Source organism: Manis pentadactyla, chromosome 5, assembly GCF_030020395.1.
Source record: "Manis pentadactyla isolate mManPen7 chromosome 5, mManPen7.hap1, whole genome shotgun sequence".
Lineage (NCBI taxonomy): Eukaryota > Metazoa > Chordata > Mammalia > Pholidota > Manidae > Manis > Manis pentadactyla.
The window spans coordinates 82,489,003-82,508,929 of NC_080023.1; the positions used below are offsets into that span (position 1 = coordinate 82,489,003).

At 34.5% G+C, this 19,927-nt stretch overlaps 1 protein-coding gene across 6 annotated transcripts in view; it reads right to left on the bottom strand.

The window, feature by feature from the left end:
• Positions 1-19,927, bottom strand: part of STPG2 (sperm tail PG-rich repeat containing 2) — a 339,428-nt gene that overhangs the window by 219,922 nt on the left and 99,579 nt on the right. For all 6 annotated transcript variants that reach the window (XR_008997803.1, XM_057502462.1, XM_057502463.1 and 3 more), the window contains 3 exons: positions 12,360-12,467; positions 5,723-5,882; positions 2,117-2,277 (listed from right to left, as the gene is read on the bottom strand). Coding sequence is in view for 5 of the 6 variants with exons in the window: in XM_057502462.1 (XP_057358445.1) it covers positions 2,117-2,277; positions 5,723-5,882; positions 12,360-12,467 (429 nt within the window). In the remaining variant the exon portion in view is untranslated. The remainder of the gene's footprint in view (positions 1-2,116; positions 2,278-5,722; positions 5,883-12,359; positions 12,468-19,927) is intronic.

Consider the following 19,927-nt stretch of genomic DNA (forward strand, 5'->3'; position numbering starts at 1 on the left):
TGAAGTGGTACGTAGATACAAGATAAAGGTAGAAAACATAGTTTAGTGTTGTAAGAGAGCAAATGTAGATGATCAGGTGTGTGCCTGTAGACTATGTGTTAATCCAAGCTAGACCAGGGCAATAAAACATCCACGTATGCAGAAGATTTCTCTCAGAACGGGGGGGTGAGGTTCTAAGCCTCACCTCTGTTGATCCCCAATTTCTCACCTGATGGCCCCCCTGCGACTGTGCCTGTCTTAGGTTGTTCCTCCCTTGAGGAATCTTACCCGTCTCTGGCTAACCAGTCATCTTCCGGGGCCATACAGGGAAATGTGAAGTTGGTAAGTGAGAGAGAAGCCTTATTGTTTGAAAAAGTTAGCTTTTTACTTCTTTGCATATTTATGCCCTGTGGCTTCTATGCCCAGCATTTGTCTTGAGGTATCTTTACCACTTGGAAGAATTATGATACTCGGTAAATTTGATATGAGGCACGAATTCTATTTAAGGGTTGTAATTAGGAAGGAAGAAGAAAAGCTATAGAAGTAGCAGGCGGAAGAAAACATGGGAAGATTGATTATTTCTTTGACATATCTTCTTGTAGAGTAACTTCAGCATGTATAGGTTTTAAGCTACTACTTAAATTGCACACACACATTAACATAATAGGAGTATAGTTACATAACCAAAGCATATCTGTAATTACCAGCCATCTGCAGTGAAACCAAGAAAACCAGTTAGGCACCTTAGGCATTTGTGAAAACTTATCTATGATGTGGTGGATATTGTCCAACTGAACTTGAACAGTCTGAGAGAAATCAGACAAATTAAAACAACCCATTCCTGGGGACTGTTCACATGCCATATGTTCTTTTAACAGTAAATAGTTTGTAGTTGTAAGACTTTGGAGCGCTACAATTTGCACTTCTCCAAATTCTTGGTTGAGTTCCAACAGTATAGATCCAGTCCACATTATTTCTTAAAATATTTTTTATGCCCCACACTCTTTTTCTTCAGAGACTCCAACTGCACACATATAAAGCCATTTCAAATTTTCCCATAGTTCTCTGATACTTTATTTTCTCCTTTGTTCATTTTTACTGTGCTTCATTTCATATAGTTTCTATTAGTGTCTTCAGGTTCACTAATCTTTTCTTCTGAACTGTTTAACTTGCTGTTAATGATAATGTGCTTTTTTTCAAGTGTTATACTTACCATTTCTAGACCTTCAATCTGTGTCTTTTTATTTGTGCTATTTCTCCACTTAATATGATCAAAGTTTCTTCTACCTTCTTGAACATGTGGAATACAATTATAATAACTATTTAATATCCTTATTGACTAATTCTATCATCTATGTAATTTTGGGGTCTCCTTCTACTGCTTGTTTTTTTCCCCATTCTGGGTGGTATTTTCCTGCCTCTTTGCATACCTAGTATTTTTTTTTATTGGAAGCCACAGTCTGTGAATTTTACCTTTTGGGATATTTTTTTAATTCCTAAGAATAGTCTTGAGTTTTGTTTTGGGATGCAGAAGTTCAGTGAGACAAAAATATATATATGAAAGATGAAACTATTGGAGAACAAAGAAACTGTCATTCACAAAGAAATTGTGCTTGAGGAAAATTTTTTAAGTTAACAGAATTAATCATTTAATTTAGTAAGAAGTATGGATCATTGATAAAGCAAATCTTTAATAAAAGACTTATATATCTTTATGCCAATAACAGAAAGCCAAACCATAAAAATATTTAATAGGTACCATTTACAATAGAATTATAAATCAAATACCAAGGAAAAGTCTAATAAAGGTTTTTAAGGTTTCTACACAAAAACTATGGAGAAGACCTAAATTTACTCTCAGAAATAGAACAATCTTAAAATGAAGATAAGCATTTAAAGAAATACATGAGATCCTTAAAGAAATAAAGAAATAAAGAAAAAGATTCATTTAAAAAAATTAATTATAAACATAGCTGTGCATGAAATTAAATTTTTTTCATATGCCATAAGTTATAAATAATGTCAATAATGATAGTATGCTTATAATAATGACGTATATGTATCACATTTAATTTTTTTTAAACCTGAAGTCTTGATATTAGATATAAAGTATATTATTTTGATATTCACATATTACCTGATAATCAGCAGGCCCAGGAGTAGTAAAAGCTTCTTTCTGGACCAGGAACAAAGTTCGAGGGACAGAAGAACCAAATGCCCTTTTCTTTTGTTTGTTCAAGCAGGTATTGCTGAAGTTGTCAATTATGGTATTATTTGAGATATTATAAAACCCAGGACCTAAAACCATGAAGAATATCATATGTAAAAATAAACATGTTTTTAATTCTTTTAGGTGAAACAACTATAAATTAAATAATTAGAAAGAATTCTCATTTATTACTTGTAGGAATTCATAAGCCAATGGTAGGCCATTTTGAAAGACAATTAATCAAATTCTTATAAAGTTAAACATACACTTACCATATGACCCAGAAATTCTACTCATAGGTATTTTTGCCAAGAGAAATTAAAACAACCCAATGTTTACCAGCTGGTGAACAGATAAACAAACCACACTATACCTAAACAGTGGAATACTACTCAGCAATAAAAAGAAAAACTAAATGTAACAATGAGCTTTTACATGCTAAGTAAAAGAAGACATCTACTGGTAATGTTTAGGAACAAGGTGAACAGGTAGTGTAATTAAAACTATTTGGGCCACCATTTAAGGTATTTAAAAGACAAGTGTCTCAGATCTGTCTCTTCACACATAAGAGGACCACGTAGCACACTACAGGTGAGTGCAAGTACTTAAATACAGGGACCTCAGGGTGTGTACATCTCAGGTACTATTTTGTTAAACTTCTGATTTAAAAGTCCATCCTGATCATATAATTCACTCACATTAGAGGTTTTCTATATTCACTTTCCAGCCTTTCCATGCCCAGGATAGACAGTTTAGGGGTGCCTTCTAATGGTAACATGCAACAGCTCTGAGCCATATAGTAGGTGGTCAAATCTGGTCTATGACTGACTCGTGGGTGAGTTCATTACTGCACCCTAACACTACATGAAAAAAAAGGCAAAGTTCCATAAAGGTCATTCTCACTAAGTCTTAATGTATGTAAGACTGAGATTCTATATTAGAGATCATCATAATTGAACTTCATCCTTTACAAATTAACTAACCTTTGAGGAATTTGTAATACTTTATCCTAATTCAATGGACCACTAAATTGAAAATAAGACCCAACCCTAAGGCAGTTAGGTCACTCAATAAATTGACATTTAGAAATTATTTGGATTTCAGATTCATGGTAAACACTGCCAAGCTAGGCTCAGTTGGGAGAGTACCCAGCACCTACACAATGACCTCTCCAGAATGGCAACCTAATAATGGTCAGACTTCTATATAGAGGCTCAGGCCTCTAAGACTAATTGTTCTGCAGGCTCAGAAGTATGCTGTAAAGCATATGACTTTGCCTGAGAAGTGCTAGACTATCATTTCCACTGCATACTACTGGTCAAGAAAGCTACCAACTGATTAAAGGGGAAGATAAGATTCAACATCTTAATGGCATGAGAAGTAAAATATTTTGCACCAGTATAATATTAGCAAAACAAATTACCATACCAAACCCTATAGTAATAGTTTGGGATCAGGCTATGGGCCAGAAGCTACAACTCAATACTTTGATAAAGGGCCTTGAGATAGTAGGTGATAGCTTAAAGGAGAGTAATGAAAATGTTATTGGAGGTTGGAGAAAAGATAATTTGTATTATGTAATGGTAGAATTTTTGTGAAATTAATGCTTGGGACAATGAAGAAAATACCTAATAAATTATCATTTATTTATATGAAATTATAAACAAATAAGGAAATTTCCAGGCTGCATGTCAAAAGTGCCAACTAGTTGTTTTTACCTCTACGTGAGAAGAACAGAAAGTGATGAGCTAAAACTTGTTTTCAAGCAGAATTTATAGGAAGTAAAAATGAATCAATATTTTCTGGGTTTGAAAGTAAAAATGCTTTTCATCACCAGTCTCTCCATAGGGCAAAAAGCTCTCAAAGCAAGAAATGGCCTGAGGGCAAAGACCAACTTCAGAGTTTGGGTGTAAGGCCCTCTGTTAAAACTTCAGAAAAATTTAAGGTGGTACCTCACAGAATCTCTCAGTTAAAGAAAAGTGCCTCTAAAATGTTAGAGCCATGTATCATAGATCCTCAGCTAAAACAACAGTGTTTCTAGGAGTCTAAAAGTATTGAAACCCAGAGTTGGCAACGGTTTCTCTAAGAAGTACATGTGAGAGCAGTACATCCAGTGTGTTTGATTATAAATTAATACAATAAGAAACCTACAAAGTTTTTATAAGGAATTGTACCAATTTGGAAGGAAAAAAACAACAGCACAAAGACCTCCAATCTTCTATGGGCAGGAAGGAAGCTAAGAATGTTCTAGCTGCAAACACAGCCTATTTCTTATAGAAAAAAGGATAACTCAAAGATTGGAATGAAAAGCCCAAAAAGAAGAACAAAGGACCATGGAAAATCATTCCTAGGGAGCTCAATGGGGCCCTAATCAAGGAAATGGTAAAATGTGCCTGGTTGGATTTCAGAATTGCGATAGGCCTATGACTACAAAAGGCCTGTACTTTTCCCTCTTTTTTAAACAGGAATGTGTAGTATGATTATCCTCTCTCTCCTCCCACCATCATGTGTTGGATATGTGGGCTAGGTCATTTGTATCTTCAGGACACAGCTCTTCTGATACAAAGAAGTTATACTCCAGAGCTGATCTGAAGTACCATATCCAAGAATCCTTACCTGCACTTACACTTGACTTGTATAACAAGATCGTGGGCTTCACGATTACACCATAATTGCATGAGAATTTGAAAACCATCGGAAGGCATGTAGGATATTTTGTGGCCAGAAAGTAGTCTGTGATAGATTAAAGAAGGCCAAAGATTCTTGGCTACCCCTGTCATTGAGAGATGAAATTTCTCAGCCTTCTGTACATGTGCTGCCTGTTACTTGATTGACTAATAGAATGTGGCAGAAGTGATGTCCTGGGACTTCTAATGTTAGGTCTTAAGAAATCTTGCATGCATCTTGCCAGGTCTTATGGAGCCCTGAGCTACCATGTTAAAAGATTACTCTGCAGCAATAATGTTGAGACTATGCATGCATTCTGAATTACAGTCCCATCTGAGTTCTGCCTTCCAGCCATCCCACAACATAATGAAATATAAAGGAAAGCCTATTTTTTTTAAGCTACCGTTCATTATGCAGCAACAGATAACTATTATATGAAGTATTTTTGTGCTACGTTCTTAGCTCTATGTGCTAGAATAGCCACTGAGAATACTAGAATATGTGATTGGACATACCCAAAATAAAATTTTAACAAACTGAGTATCTTAAGTTATATTACTGGCAATGACCACATAGTTGATATACAATATGTGTTCATCTACCAAGAGAAAATTAGGAAATTTATTGAATAAAGGAAAACAACAGAAAGTTACAATTAAGAAATGTGCATGTTAAATTGAAATCTTACTAAAATCATGCACTTTTTTATCTGAGTTTAGTGTATTTAATGCTTAAAAAAATGTTGATTTAAAATGACAACACCAACCATAGAGCCAAAAAAAATTATATTTTTTGGTGTACCCATCTTGTAGGGAATATGAAGTTACATAAAGCTAAAGAATAGAAATACATAGATTAATTGCTAACCTGGCATTTCTTCAGTCTTGGCATCCTGCTTGAATCGAGCAGCACTTTGACCAAATGGAGCATTTTTCAGTCCTAGTGTTTTCTTCAAGGACTTGAAAGCAGTTCGAGATTCATTATATGTGCCAGGAGCCGGGGTGATTGATTTTATAGGTACAAATCTCTAGTGAAGAATGGGAAAATATGCCAATGAGGAGTTATAGTACATTTAGATACTTCATGAGTTAAAAGCTGCCTTCTTAGTATTACAACATCTGGAGAAATTTATTTCTTAATGGAGTGAAGAAAATATAAATGAATTAAGATCTTATACCTATCAAAACCTATAAAATATACAGCTTTTAGTAAAATCATCTAAATATTAATACGGTAATGCATTATGTACTTTACTAAGCCAGATAGACTTTTCAGAGGAAGTCATCTCAATATGAGATTCTAGATGATAGTGTAAGGACAATCTTCACATTTAAAATATTCTACAAGATAGTAAATTTTAAAAGCTATATAATCTAGGAGGGGGGTTAAAGATGGTGGTGTAGGAAAACCCTGAATATACTGCCTCCCACAAACACAATAAATATTCAGCAACATATGGAAAAATTTTCCTCTGAAAAGGACTGGAGAACTAGATGAACAGCACCTCCACAACAAAAGACAAAGGAGACCTCATCAAGAAGGGTAGAAAAGGCAGAGATAGGGCCTCACCTGTGACCCACAATCAGAGGGATTTCAAAAATACGTAACTCTTCCTCCAGCAGTGAAGGGATTATGCCCACATCAGGCACCTCAACCCTAGGGGCTGGGACCAGAAAGATGAGCCGCCAAAATGTCTGGTGTTTAAAATCAACAGGGATTATGATCAGGAAAATTATATGACTATAGGGACTAGATATCTCATTCCTAAAGGGCTCATGTGTAAATCACTCACTCTGAGATCCAGTGCAAAAGCAACAGATTGAAACGTGCCTAGACGATAGGCAAGGAGACCCACTTATTAATTTTACAAGAGCTGCTGGAGAGGCAAGAAGTTTGAGGGACTTTATTGAGGCTCAGAAGTGCTGGTAGATGCCATTTTTACAATCTCATACTAACTTACCGGTGACAGGACCGGCACCCTTTCGACCCCATCCCTCCAGCTTGCTATAGTACCACGGTGCATGCTCTGTCCACCCCACCCTATAACCAGGCTGGACTAGCATCCCATGCCCTCCCACACTGTGCAGCACCCAGGCCACAACAGCACCAAGCAAGCTCCCTGAATTCTGCCTGATCCAGACAGAGACCGAGCCATAACTGGTACAGGTGAGTGCCCCAAGCCCCACCCTATGCAGGCAGTGGTGGAGCCAGCCACAACAGGGAGGACTAAGCACACTGAGCCCCTCTCTCCTTACACAGAAGCCATGGCCCTCCCACAGCCAGCAGCACCTGCAGTCCACATGAGAGACAAGCATGGAGTGCCTGCCTTGTGGCCAGGGGACATTTCATTTCTGGGCCACATGGAACAGCTCCCACAGAAGACAACTTCTTCAAGACTGAGGGACACAGCCATTTTATCTAACACATATAGACAAACTCAGAGAGACAGGAAAAATGAGGAAAGGGAGGAATATGTCCTAAACTAAAGAACAAGGCAAATCCCCAGAAAAAGACCTTCATGAAATAGAAATAAGCAACCTACCTGATAAAGGGTTCAAAGTAATAGTTATAAAAATGCTCACCAATCTCAGGACAAGAATGTATGAATACAGTGAGAACTTAAACAAGAAATAGAAAATATAAGATAATACCAAAAAGAAGTTATAACTGAACTTTAAAAATATACTAAAGGAATTCAACAGCAGAATGGATGAAATAGAAGCATGACTCAGTGAGCTGGAAGACAAAGCAATGGAAAACACCCAGGCAGAGCAGCAAAATGAAAAAAGGATTAAAAGAAGTGAGGATACCTTACACAGCCTCTGGGACAATATCAAGTAGGATAATACTCATATTATTGGGGCCCCAGAAAGAAAAAAAGAGAGAAATGGCCAGAAAAAGTATTTGAAGAGATAATGGCTGAAAGCTTCCCTAATCTGGAGAAGGAAACAGACATCCAGATTCAAAAGCCCAAATAAGATGAACCCAAGGAGAAATATACCACACACATTATAATTAAAATGGTAAAAGTTAAGGAAAAATAGAGTATCTTAAAAGCAGCAAGAGAAAAGCAACATATTATGTACAAGGAAACCACATATGGCAGATTTTTTTTAGCAGAAACTTTACAAGCCAGAAGGGAGTGGCCTGAATATATACAAAGTACTGGAAGGACAGACTGCCAACCTAGAATTCTCTACCCAACAAGGTTATCATTCAGAATTAAGAGATTAAGAGTTTCGCAGATAAGCAAAAGCTAAAGGAGTTCATGACTGTTAACCCAGCCTTACAAAGGAAATATTAAAGGGACTTCTCAAACCTAAAAAGAAAAGGCACTAATTAATAATAAGAAAATATATGAAATTAAAAAAATCTCACTGTTAAAGGTATATAAATAATAAAAGTAATGAATCAGCACTTATAAAGCAATATGAGGGAAAAGATGAAAATAGTAAAACTAACTTAAAATTCATTAGTTAAAGGATACATAAAATAAAAAGAGGTAAAATGTGTCTTTAAATATATAAAAGTTGTAGGGAGAAGTAAAAATGTAAAGATTTGGAATGTTATTATCACCTCATACGTGTCAGAAGGGCTATTATCAAAAAGACAATAAATAACAAGTATTGGTGGAGATAAAACAAAGATGTTGAGAAAAGGGAACCCTCAAGCACTGATGGGGGGAATGTAAATTGGTACAACTACTATGGAAAACAGTGGTTCCTCAAAAAATTAAAAATGGAACTATCATATGATTAGGCAATGTCATTTCTGGGTATTTATTCAAAGAAAACTAAAATATTAATTCAAAAAGATATATACACCCCATCATCACTGCAGCATTGTTTACAATAGCCAAGATATGGAAGCAACCTAAGTATCCATCAATAGATTAATAAAGAAATTGTGACATATACATATATACACATACACATATACATACATACATATATACACAATGGAATATTAGTCAAAAAAAGAATGAAATCTAGCCATTTACAACAACATGAATATACCTAGAGAGTACTATGCTGAGTGAAGTAAGTCAGTCAGGGAAAGAAAAATACAGTATGATTTTACTTATATGTAGAATCTAAAAAAACAAATTAGCAAAACAAAACAGACACAGACTCAGATACAGAGAATAAACTAGTGGTGTAAGAAGAGAGGCTGTGGGAATATAGGTGAAATAAGTAAAGAGGATTAAGAGGTACAAAATTCCAGTTATGAAATAAATAAGTCACAGGAATGTAATGTACAGCACAGGGAATATAGTCAATAACATGGTAATAACTTTGTATTGTGATAGATGGTAACAAGACCTAACATGGTAATAACTTTGTATGGTGATAGATGGTAACAAGACCTAACATGGTGATCATTTAGCTATGTATACAAATATCAAATCATAATGTTGTACATGTGAAACTACTATCATATTGCATGTCAATATAATTCAATAAAAATACTCTATGATCTAACATGACTTCTTTTATATAATGAAACTACACAAATTAACAGTTTCTCAACATTCAATTAAGTCAACAAATATCATTAACTACCCTAAGGAAAAAAAACTTAAGTTCAAGTGGTATATAAATCCAGTTTGATGAAACTTATACATTTATAACACATTTAGTTATTACAAATGTATAATATTTAACTTATTAAATATGTGTATCTATATGTATAACTATGGACTATTATGAAATATAGTGTTGCATAATCATATTTTTTAATTTTTTATTTGGAATTAATTCTCACTATTTGCTTTTTTCTTTTGCCCATTCTCCATGTTTCTGTCTCTTTATCTCTGTATGTCTATTCCTTCCTTTCTGTGTCTCTTTCTCTACACATACACACACACACACATGCATGTATATATATGTATATATATAGAACCATTTAATAGAAAGTGAATATGTCATAGCTCTTTACCCCTAAATAGTTTGGTGTGTATTTACTAAGAATAGGGATATTTTGTTACAAATCCATAGCATAGTTATACTTCAGAAAATGTATCAATGATATAATACTTTTATCTAATCCACCATTCATATTCTAAATCTGTCAGTTGATCTAACTGCCTGTGTTGCATTTTTTTCCTCCAGGACATAATCTGGTATAGGGTCAGATATTCCTTTCAGCTTCCTTAAATGTAGGAACTTTTCCACAGCCTTCCTTTGAGTTTTGTAACTTTGGAAAAATATAGCAATACTTCCACCACTTTTATATGATAGAATCTTTGTTAGTTGGCGCTTTTCTGATGCTTTCATAATTATATCCAGGTTATACATTTCCAGACAGAATACCAAAAAGGTGGTGGTGTGGCTTTCCCAGTGTATCATATCTGGAGCCACATGATGTCCTCTCGACCTCACTAGTGATTTTAATTTTGATCAAATCCAATACTCCCTCTACATTTATCAATAAGCACTAAGCATTCTAATACAAACAAGGACCATCCCTTCATCCCCAATTATTTGTTTCATTAATCTATCTACTTATTTATCTATTTATCATCAATATGGACTCATGAATACCAGTTTTAATGATTTATAGTTAATCACTGTGTTTTTTATCAGTAGGAGGCCCTTCAAGTTGGTTCATATGTCTCTAAGATAAGCTATCATCTTTTCTTTAGACCTTTCCACTTTCTGACACAACAGTGTGTTGCAGGTTCATTTCTGCCTATTCTGCTCAATCCCTAATTCCTGGATCATTCAACAGCAGAGTTAAGATATATATATATATATATATATGTGTGTGTGTGTGTGTGTGTGTATATATATATACATATATATGTATATATATATATACATACACCTATATACACACATACACATACACATAGACAGATACCTCAATAGATACACTCTATAACTATATATAGATTAGAAATCATGAGTTCACATCAAAACCTCAAATTCAGATCTGTCACATGAGATCCTTTCTAACTTCCCCTAATTCATGTTTATATATTACTTCTCCCACAGTGAGAACTCTGGCTCTTAATATTAACTTCTATGCTCAACCCTGTAATACATCTAAAACAGTTCCATGATTGCTTCATCCATATCATTACAACAAACCAACCTGCTAAAAATAATTCAGAATTTGTTTGCAATACATTTGGATAAAATAACAGACAACTTCTTATATCAATAATTGAAATAAGTATCCCAGAAATATAATGTCTTTAGTCCTATAAACCAAAAATTATGTGTTCTAAGTCCACTTTGTTAATTGCATTATTTTTTTTTCTATCATAGTCATTAATATATTGTATAATTATATGCAGATATAAAACTAAATACTAACACTGCCCCTAGCAGGCAGTTCTGTTGGTTTGAATTTTTCCATATCTTTTACGGAAGAATCATTATTCTTTTCTGCATCATCCCCTTAAATAAAAGAATCATTATTCTTTTCTGTATCATCCCCTTAAACAAAATTGATATATTCTTTTCTATTTCTGAAAATATATTTAAAATATTATAATTGGTGGCAAGTGATGTAGAATTAAGACTATTTTAGGTGAGCAGAAATAACATAAAAACTGAGAGTTCTAGTTATAAAATGATATTTTAAAAAAATAAAAGGCACACACACACAATATCCTATTCCCACACATCAGTTTGGTTTGGTACCTAAGTACCATCAAGTTGCTCAAAGCAGAAACATGGTATTCATTCTTGATTCTTCCTAGTCCCTTACCATATCTAACCCATTAAAAAGCCATGTTAGAAAGTATATATCCAAATATGTCTTCAATCTACTTGTCTCCAAAGAGGTGTCTTTTAAGTTCAATAAAACCAAAATAGTCACCTGTAGTCATCTAAAGGTTAATAACCTTCCCAAGTTAAATATGATAATCAGAACTATATCTACTACTACACTTGGCTAAATATCATAACTATTTTGATCTGAACACTGCCACGTTATAAAAGTTAGCAAGTATTATAATGTTACTGCCTTTGAAATATCTTAGATACCTTCAAGTCCTCCAAGTATATACCTTGGAGAATGTGAAATGATTACTGTGAAATCGACTCTTGCATCACTAATAAAGGCCCCAGCAGCAGATGTAGATACAACCTATTGCCAGGATCCACAGAAAGCCTTCAGTATTTGCTCCAAAAGATATGCATGTCCTCAAACATTACACATTAACACTCCACACATTCATTAGCAAAGTGTATTTAAAAACTCAGACTAAAATCTCCTATAAACTAAACTGAACTCTCACATATGCAAATTTGCTTAATGCAAAGTGTTTAATAGATGTTTTCAATTCAAATATTCACTTTGCGTATTATTGCTGATACTGTAATCTTATTTCATTTTACCCACCTTTTTTGGGTAATGTGATTTTCCTAGGCCATGTCTGTTTCCAATTTGTTTAAATATCACTTTTCTTCTTACAATCTACCTAAACACCACTGGTTGCTAACTTCACATTATATCTCTTATATTCTATAAGAAAATAACTGTAGAACATTACCTGTGATTGAGAAAGAAAAGCAGGTGATGCAACATTTACATTTGGTATCATACTTTCAATCTTCTGAAACTGACTTGTAATGTCATATTTTCCAGGCCCTGGTACTCCCTAAATTACAGAAAGAAAAAACACATGATCTCATTAAGAAAGCATCTATAGAACCTAAGGGAACAGTTGACTAAATATCTGAACCAAAGCTACGGGGCTTTTAAGTGAATTCCTATATGATAACACCAAAGTACTTCATTAAAAGGCAAGCCAGAACAAACCTCTTAAGAGCAACAAAAAAAAAGTTTTCCTTAGCAAAGATTTCCAGGAACCTGCAAAAAAACTATTTGAAACATTGCTGCCCTCTACTGATAGAACTTAGGAAAAATTATCTGGCTCTTCACATATTAAATATAGAATGACTAAAACTGGCTTCTGTATTTCTTCCCTTTAAAAGTATACAATCAGCTCTTTTAAAAAAATTAATTACTGTCTTTTCAAATTTCCACTAATCAATATGCTTTATTTCCAACAATCAATAAGCTTCAGGATATATTTTAACTACAAATGTTAGAAGATATAAGACATTAAACTTTTAACTAGACATTTTACAATAGATAAAAATGAAGTAAATACTGGGATTCAGTTTTCATTATCTTAGTGATACAATGTAAATATATACCAAGAAGTGCCACTTTTTCATGATCAGATATTTTAATTACATTGATAAAGTACTTCTCATGATATAAAAAGGTTGGATACAAATCTTCTGCTTCATACATATTCTCCCCCCTATTTTTCTCCAGTTGAAATAATTATTCTTGAATTATTAATTAAACATTTGGCTTATAGCTTAGATATATAATGAAAATCTATCAGCAAATCCTGTCACCTCAATCATCATATGTCCAAATTCAACTATTTCTTTACCTCCGCAAATACCACTCTGATCCAAGCCATCCTCTGTTACCTGGATTACTGTGAAATCTCCCTAACTGCCCCCTGCATCCACCTTTGTTTGCCTTCAGTCTGTTTCCAACACAGCAGCTAATGATGGCACCAGTTAAGAAGATTCTGAGTCAGATTACACCGCTCTCCTCCTTGAACCCATCCAATGGCTTCCAATCTCACTTCAAGCAAAAACCAGCATCCTTAATATGATACAAATTTCACCTCCAGACACACTATTAGCACTCTAACCTTATCTACTACTCTCCTCCCTTCATTCATTCTGCTTCTCAAAAACATAAGGCATATATCCACCTCAGGACCATTATACTTGCATTTCTCTCTGGTATGTTCTCCCAGGCAGCTCCAGGGCTCACTCCTTCATTTCACTCAGGCCACTACTCAATGTCGCCTTCTCAATGGTCATTTCCAGTCCTCCTAATCTAAAATTTCATTGCCCATCCACCAACTCATTGTCCCCTTCCCTATTTTTTAACCTTATTGTTTTTTACTATTCAAAATACAATTTGCTGTTACTGTTGTAAGCTCCAAGAGGGCAGTGTTTTGTTTTGCCTACTGCTGTGTCTTTAGGATTCAGAAGAGTGCTTGCAGCCTAGTTGGCGCTCAGTAAATACTTGTAGACAAATGGATGAATGCACGCATTGAATCTTACATTTTCACTGACCATATAATGAATTTGGAGATATATTCCTCAGGGAAATAATGTGATTCTGATGCCGGGGTTCTTGTTTGCAGAGTTGAAGAATGAACTTAGCTAACACCCAAGGTAGGAGAGCCAGGGAGAGGCTTTTATTGAGAGATACAGTGAGAGGACAGAACTCCTGGATAATGCCAGGAAGGGACAAGAGAGCCCATGGTGGTACGTTGTCTAGAGGTTTTATAGGCAGTTGAGGATTTTGGGGAACCAGATAAAAGGCTTAGGGGTGTGGACCTGTTAAGTGGTCCCTGAATATTAAAAATTAACTTAACACAAGAAATTTACTGCTCTGATTTCTCCCTGGGATATTGGCATCTTGGTCTGTGAGCATATCAAACAAGGACGCTTGCCCAGCCCCCAAGGTGGGCTGAATTATTGTCTGTTTGTTAAAGAGTAAGTTAAGAATCTTACTTCTAACTTCCCGGGTCTTAAAATGCCATCTTATCTTTAAGGTAGAATCCTTCTTGCCTTTTACTATGTTGTTTACAGCTGGGTCTGCATGCTAAGTTAGTTGCCCAGTTTGCAAATCACCTCATCAGATCTGAAGGAGGAAAGATAGCACATAGGCCTGGGCCTTTTAGCATGCTAAAGTGAATCTTACACATGATTACAAATGATTAGCATAATAAAAATATGTGCTACTCTTCTTTATCTGGGGAATATTAACTGCTCTTACTGAAGAATGACTCTAGAGCTTAATGTTTAACACAGAGTTTTGGTAGGGGGTTTCCTTGCATGTAGTTAAATTGGTCTGACTGTAATTATTCTGCCTTGCCTTTTCCAGAGGCCCTCACCCTACTCTGACTACACCTATGGTCCCTGGTTCAATTCTAAATAAAAGAATTTAGTCATTTGTAATTATAGTAAAATATCTTAAAGCCCACATTTTTTATTGAAAAACAGTAATAATTTGAAATTATTTCTTTAGGAGAAATTCTTATTCAGAAGCACCTTTTCCTATAAACAGGTTAGATTCTAAAAATTTATGCAAATGTGTATATTATCTTGTCTCAAATGAACAAATCTATGCCATTATCTGTTGGCTGGGAGAAAAAATGCACTTTGGTTAAGGCATGTAAAATTGTTTTTATCTATGAACTTATAGTATGTTCAGAAGAGAAGAAACTTCTACATAATTCTGTATTAATATAAACCTACAAAATATTTATCAGATATAGAAATATAGACAGCATAACTTCAAATACACAATTTTAATCTATTTTCTTGAACTTTACAGATATGTTGTGTCTATCTTCTCCCTGGACAGGCAGGCATAGTACAGAAAAGCAGTGGACTAACTGGGATTACTTTCCTGATATTTTCAACAGTTGTGGTTATTACTAGGGATCATAAGGGAAAGACTAGGTGAAATAATGAGATAAGTGAATATACTTAGTTGTGGGAAATATTTTTCATAAGAGCTGAAATGGAAAAAAATGTAATAAAAAAAAAAGCACAGATAATAATTGAACATGTGTTGCCTGTCACCACAGAGGGACTTTGGCCTTCAAAAGACAGTTAAAACCAATGGAAAAAGAAACACAACTCCTGGAACCATAGTCTGGACACAAGTCTCATCCTGAGATGAATGGACCTGTGTTTCATGGGTTGATTGTTTAAAGATGCCATGTTCCTGCTGTAGGCTCTAATTGTAATGATTTACATCTTAAATTAAACTGCGAGATATGTTAGAGTCCAAGAATTGAAAACTGAGAAGTGGATTGTAATGGGTGTTGATGTATTATTGAGTGCTCGTTCTGATGTATAAAACAAAAGCAAGTCATGTGGTAGAAAAACTCAAAAGAAAAAAGGCAAAAACAAAATCTTGATCCCCAAGCCTCTAGCAAGTCCAACTACTTAAGGAAGGAAAATGAAGCCCAGCCAGCTTCCATCATTACAGCCAATCCAGTGGAGGTGTCACACAATGAATGAAAGTATCTCGGATATTCTGGAACACAGCCAGATGAGTGACCCCAGCTGGGGCCATATAGATCAGAAAAACAATACAACTGAGTCCAGCAAATCCAGAAAATGATTGTACTGTGAAAGTTAATTCCAGCAGGCCTGAAACTGGTGTGAGCTGTTTTACTAAACTATCTAAAAGGCAGTGATCCCTGGTCAAGATATGAAAACTACTGATAACAGCTTTGCTTTGCAATTATGGCTCCCATGAGTTTCAGAGTGGTTTGTATCAACTTGTTACCATTATTCATTGATAACAGTAAGATTTTTGATTTGCACAAGGCCTTGATGAAACTCCCAGAGGGCACTACTGCTGGAGCTAGTTATGTAACAGAATATGCCTATGTGACCAACAGACTGTAAGAAACCCAGGCAAGACTTCATTTTGTGCCCCTGGATTCTGAGATATTCATGTATGTGTCACTGGTTCCTGATCCAAGACAGAAAGCATGTACTGGTATGGCCTCAGAGAAGAAAGATAATTAGAACTCATGCCTGGCCTCTCTGGAACCCTTGTAGCCTTTAACTACAAAGAACATCCTTACTTTAAAGATGTTGCTATTTGTATTCTTTTTCTGCAAATAAACCATAGTTTAAGCATTGCTGTTTTTGGTTCTGAGTCTTCTTTAGCAATCAAACCTTATCTGCCACTATTTTAGCAATTATGAAAAATAACAAAGCATTGTTTTTTTTAAAGCACTATGTTTTAGGGTAATTGGCTATGTAGCAATGACAGAAACAGCCAACATATACTAAGCACCTACTACACTACTTCAATTCAAAGATAAATAAACTGTGACACAAACAAATTAAATTTTTCCACGAGCAACTTGGTTGGTAAGTAGCTGAGACAGGTATTATTGGTTGCTAGCACAATCCCAATTTCCAACCTCCCTTTCCATAGTCAGCTGCCAGATCAGAATGGTCACGTGACACACAGACCTGGCTAATGACATGTAAGCAATTGTCAGAGAAAATAGAAGCTAGAGCAGTGTTGGAAGAAAGACCAGTTCAATGTTGAAATGTTAGTTTTGTAGTTCCTGTAAAACATCAAGGTGGAGATGTCATATAGACAGTAATTAATGGTAGACTAGAGCTCCATGGAGAGTTCAGGATGTAAACACACATTGGAACTAATCTACGTATTTGGAAATGATCAATATGTACCTAAAGCAAAGAAACTAAATATGATTTCTGGGGAAATTAAGTTGAGAAATAAGAAAAGGGCCAGGAATATTATGTAATGTTTATGTGATTCTCAGTATCATATTAACTTTAGTATTATATTATTAATATCACAACTCTTCTTTAATGGCTTGCATGAATTTGTGAATCATTATAATCTTTATTCTTTATCCTAACAATTTTTAGATCATTTACTATATTCTTCAGCTAATATCTAGATTGAATATTTTGGTAAAACTGATGACTAGTCCATTTTCTAGAGCTAATTAAAATGTATATATTCTAATTCCTAAAATCAAGATGATATTTGGCATCCTTTTTCTATTCATCATCTTATAATGAGGAGAAACAAATTTATAAGCAACTTAAAATTGAAGTTTGCAACTTAAAATATTTCCAATATGATGATATCAACAAAATTTCTGCTATGTGATTATACTTGGCACTATCTTCTTAATAAAATAGACTTTACATTTAAAATTAAATATATTTAATAAGTATGTCCTAGATATCACTAACTGTTTAAGTAACTCAAGCATAATGAATGATTGGATGCAGCAGTATATAACTTTGACTTGAGAGTATGGAAAAGAACATATGTCTGCTCTGTTCATTTTCATAATTGCAACATAAATTTTGGTTCATTTAGAAAGCATAATGCATTCTTTGTTTCTGGTCTCAGGAAACAAACACAATCTATGATATTTTTTTTAAAGAGCTAATTAAATTTAAACCAAACTAAATCAAATAAACATGGTAAATAAAACTCTAAGTGAATAAAAAATATTTGAAAAGTAACTTTGTATCAATAATAGCACAAATGGCACTGGGTCCCAGATATAGCACTTGGTTTATACATCACTGAAATGAAAAAGTTCAGTAAGTGACAGGAAGTGCTTTGTAGGATAAATCACATTCTAGTTGGCTTACCATATGCTCAGTAACAGAAATAGAAAACAAAAGCAGCTTTTCCATGTAAATTCAGACAGGTATATCAGAAGAGGCAGAATTCAAATCTAAGGTGCTAGGTTTGACTATATATTGTTACTCTGAAGCACAGGGCTATTTTATGTAGTTTCAACTATTCTAACATGAAATTAAGTAAAGCTGATGAAAAGTTACTTAGGTTCCTTAATACATCTGCTGAAATAATAATTCCTGTCAACACTAGTATTAGTAAGTCAGCTGAGTCTAAAATCTAATATAGCAAATCTAGAGTTACACTGCCAAGTTCTGAGCTAGAGTAATTAAGTGGAATTATGGCAAAACTGAAAAGCCTCATCACAATGATCAAGAATTACATAAAAGTTTTGTGATCCAGCATTATTCACTAAAAGGAAATACAGACAAACAGCTTATTATTATAGTTTCTCTGTAATTACTATATCCTATACAGTGAATTATGTAGCAGCAGTCAAGATTTACAATGCCTACTTTGGTAAATTAGTGCCATGTAAATGTTCAGAGTTCATTAACATTCATTACTGTAATGCAACATGAATTTCTATGAAGTTACTTGAGTGTATTCTTCCTGCTCTTTGAAAATGCCAATTCCTCATCTTAAAGGAAAAAGAAATAATAACACTTAACGATTAATACAGAGATCATTGTTTGGACACATCCAAATGAAATAATGTTAAAGGTTATAAATCTTAAGTGAAGTTAAAGGATCCGTATAAGATTAATTGATATTACACTCACAAGGATGCAGAATTCAAATGCCTACTGGCACCAAGCAGGAAAATAAGAGTTGAATGGAAAATGGTGTACTAGAGATCATTGACCCTCACCTCCAGGGGCAGCATTTAATCAGCTCCATTTGATGGCTATTAGGTTGGGTTTTTGTTTTTTGTTTCCATATTTAGGAAAAGCTAAAAATCTGGACTTGTATATGAAGTCCTACAAGTTATAAGTGTTGACAAATATTTTAACTTCTTATAACTATGAATTGGCCATAACGTGCTTGTGGATTAAATTCAGTCCATGGGCCACCAGATTCCACACTCTGCTCTTAGTCTATCTTAGTCTAAGTATAAATATATTAAGAGTATACCTTCTTACATAAATTCCTGCATAGACCTCTATATCTCACAAAATCAAAGTCAAAAAGAGATTTGGTACATGCCCAACTGTAGTATCATAATGATGAAATTAAAGTGTTAAAATTTACAAGTGATTAGAAGAGATTCAATCTTTACACACACTGGTAGTTCTGAAACTAGAATTGCCTAAATCTGAAGTAATCCTTAAAATGCTGTATAGGAAAGGAGTCCAATTATTCATATTTACTTTAGCTAGATTACTGTGCAGTGATCAGACTACTAGATCACATCAAAGACAATGCCTGATATCATGAAGAGACTGATTTTGTCTTCATAGTTCTCATTGTTATAAGACAGACGTTCTAACTTCCTGTTATACTCACAGTTGAGCACAATAAATTTGAATTTTCTATACTCCTCTAAGAAGTATATGGGGGATATGTTGGTGACAATCAGCAAATGAAGTGTGAAAGTAGCCTCAGTTTAACACATTTATAGACTCTGTGAGCAGATAAGGCTGTATGTAGATCAAATCATCAAGTAATGAAAGTACCAGCATAAGAACTTCCCTAACTCTGTGGTGGAATGTCAATATGAATTTCATATAGATGTGGAGAGTGAAGAAGATGGTAAGGAAATTCTGATTCCTTAAATTGAGAATACTTGTGATCATCTAAGAGCACTGAGGCATTTAATAGTCAAGATGAAGGTGAGTCCTTGTTGAT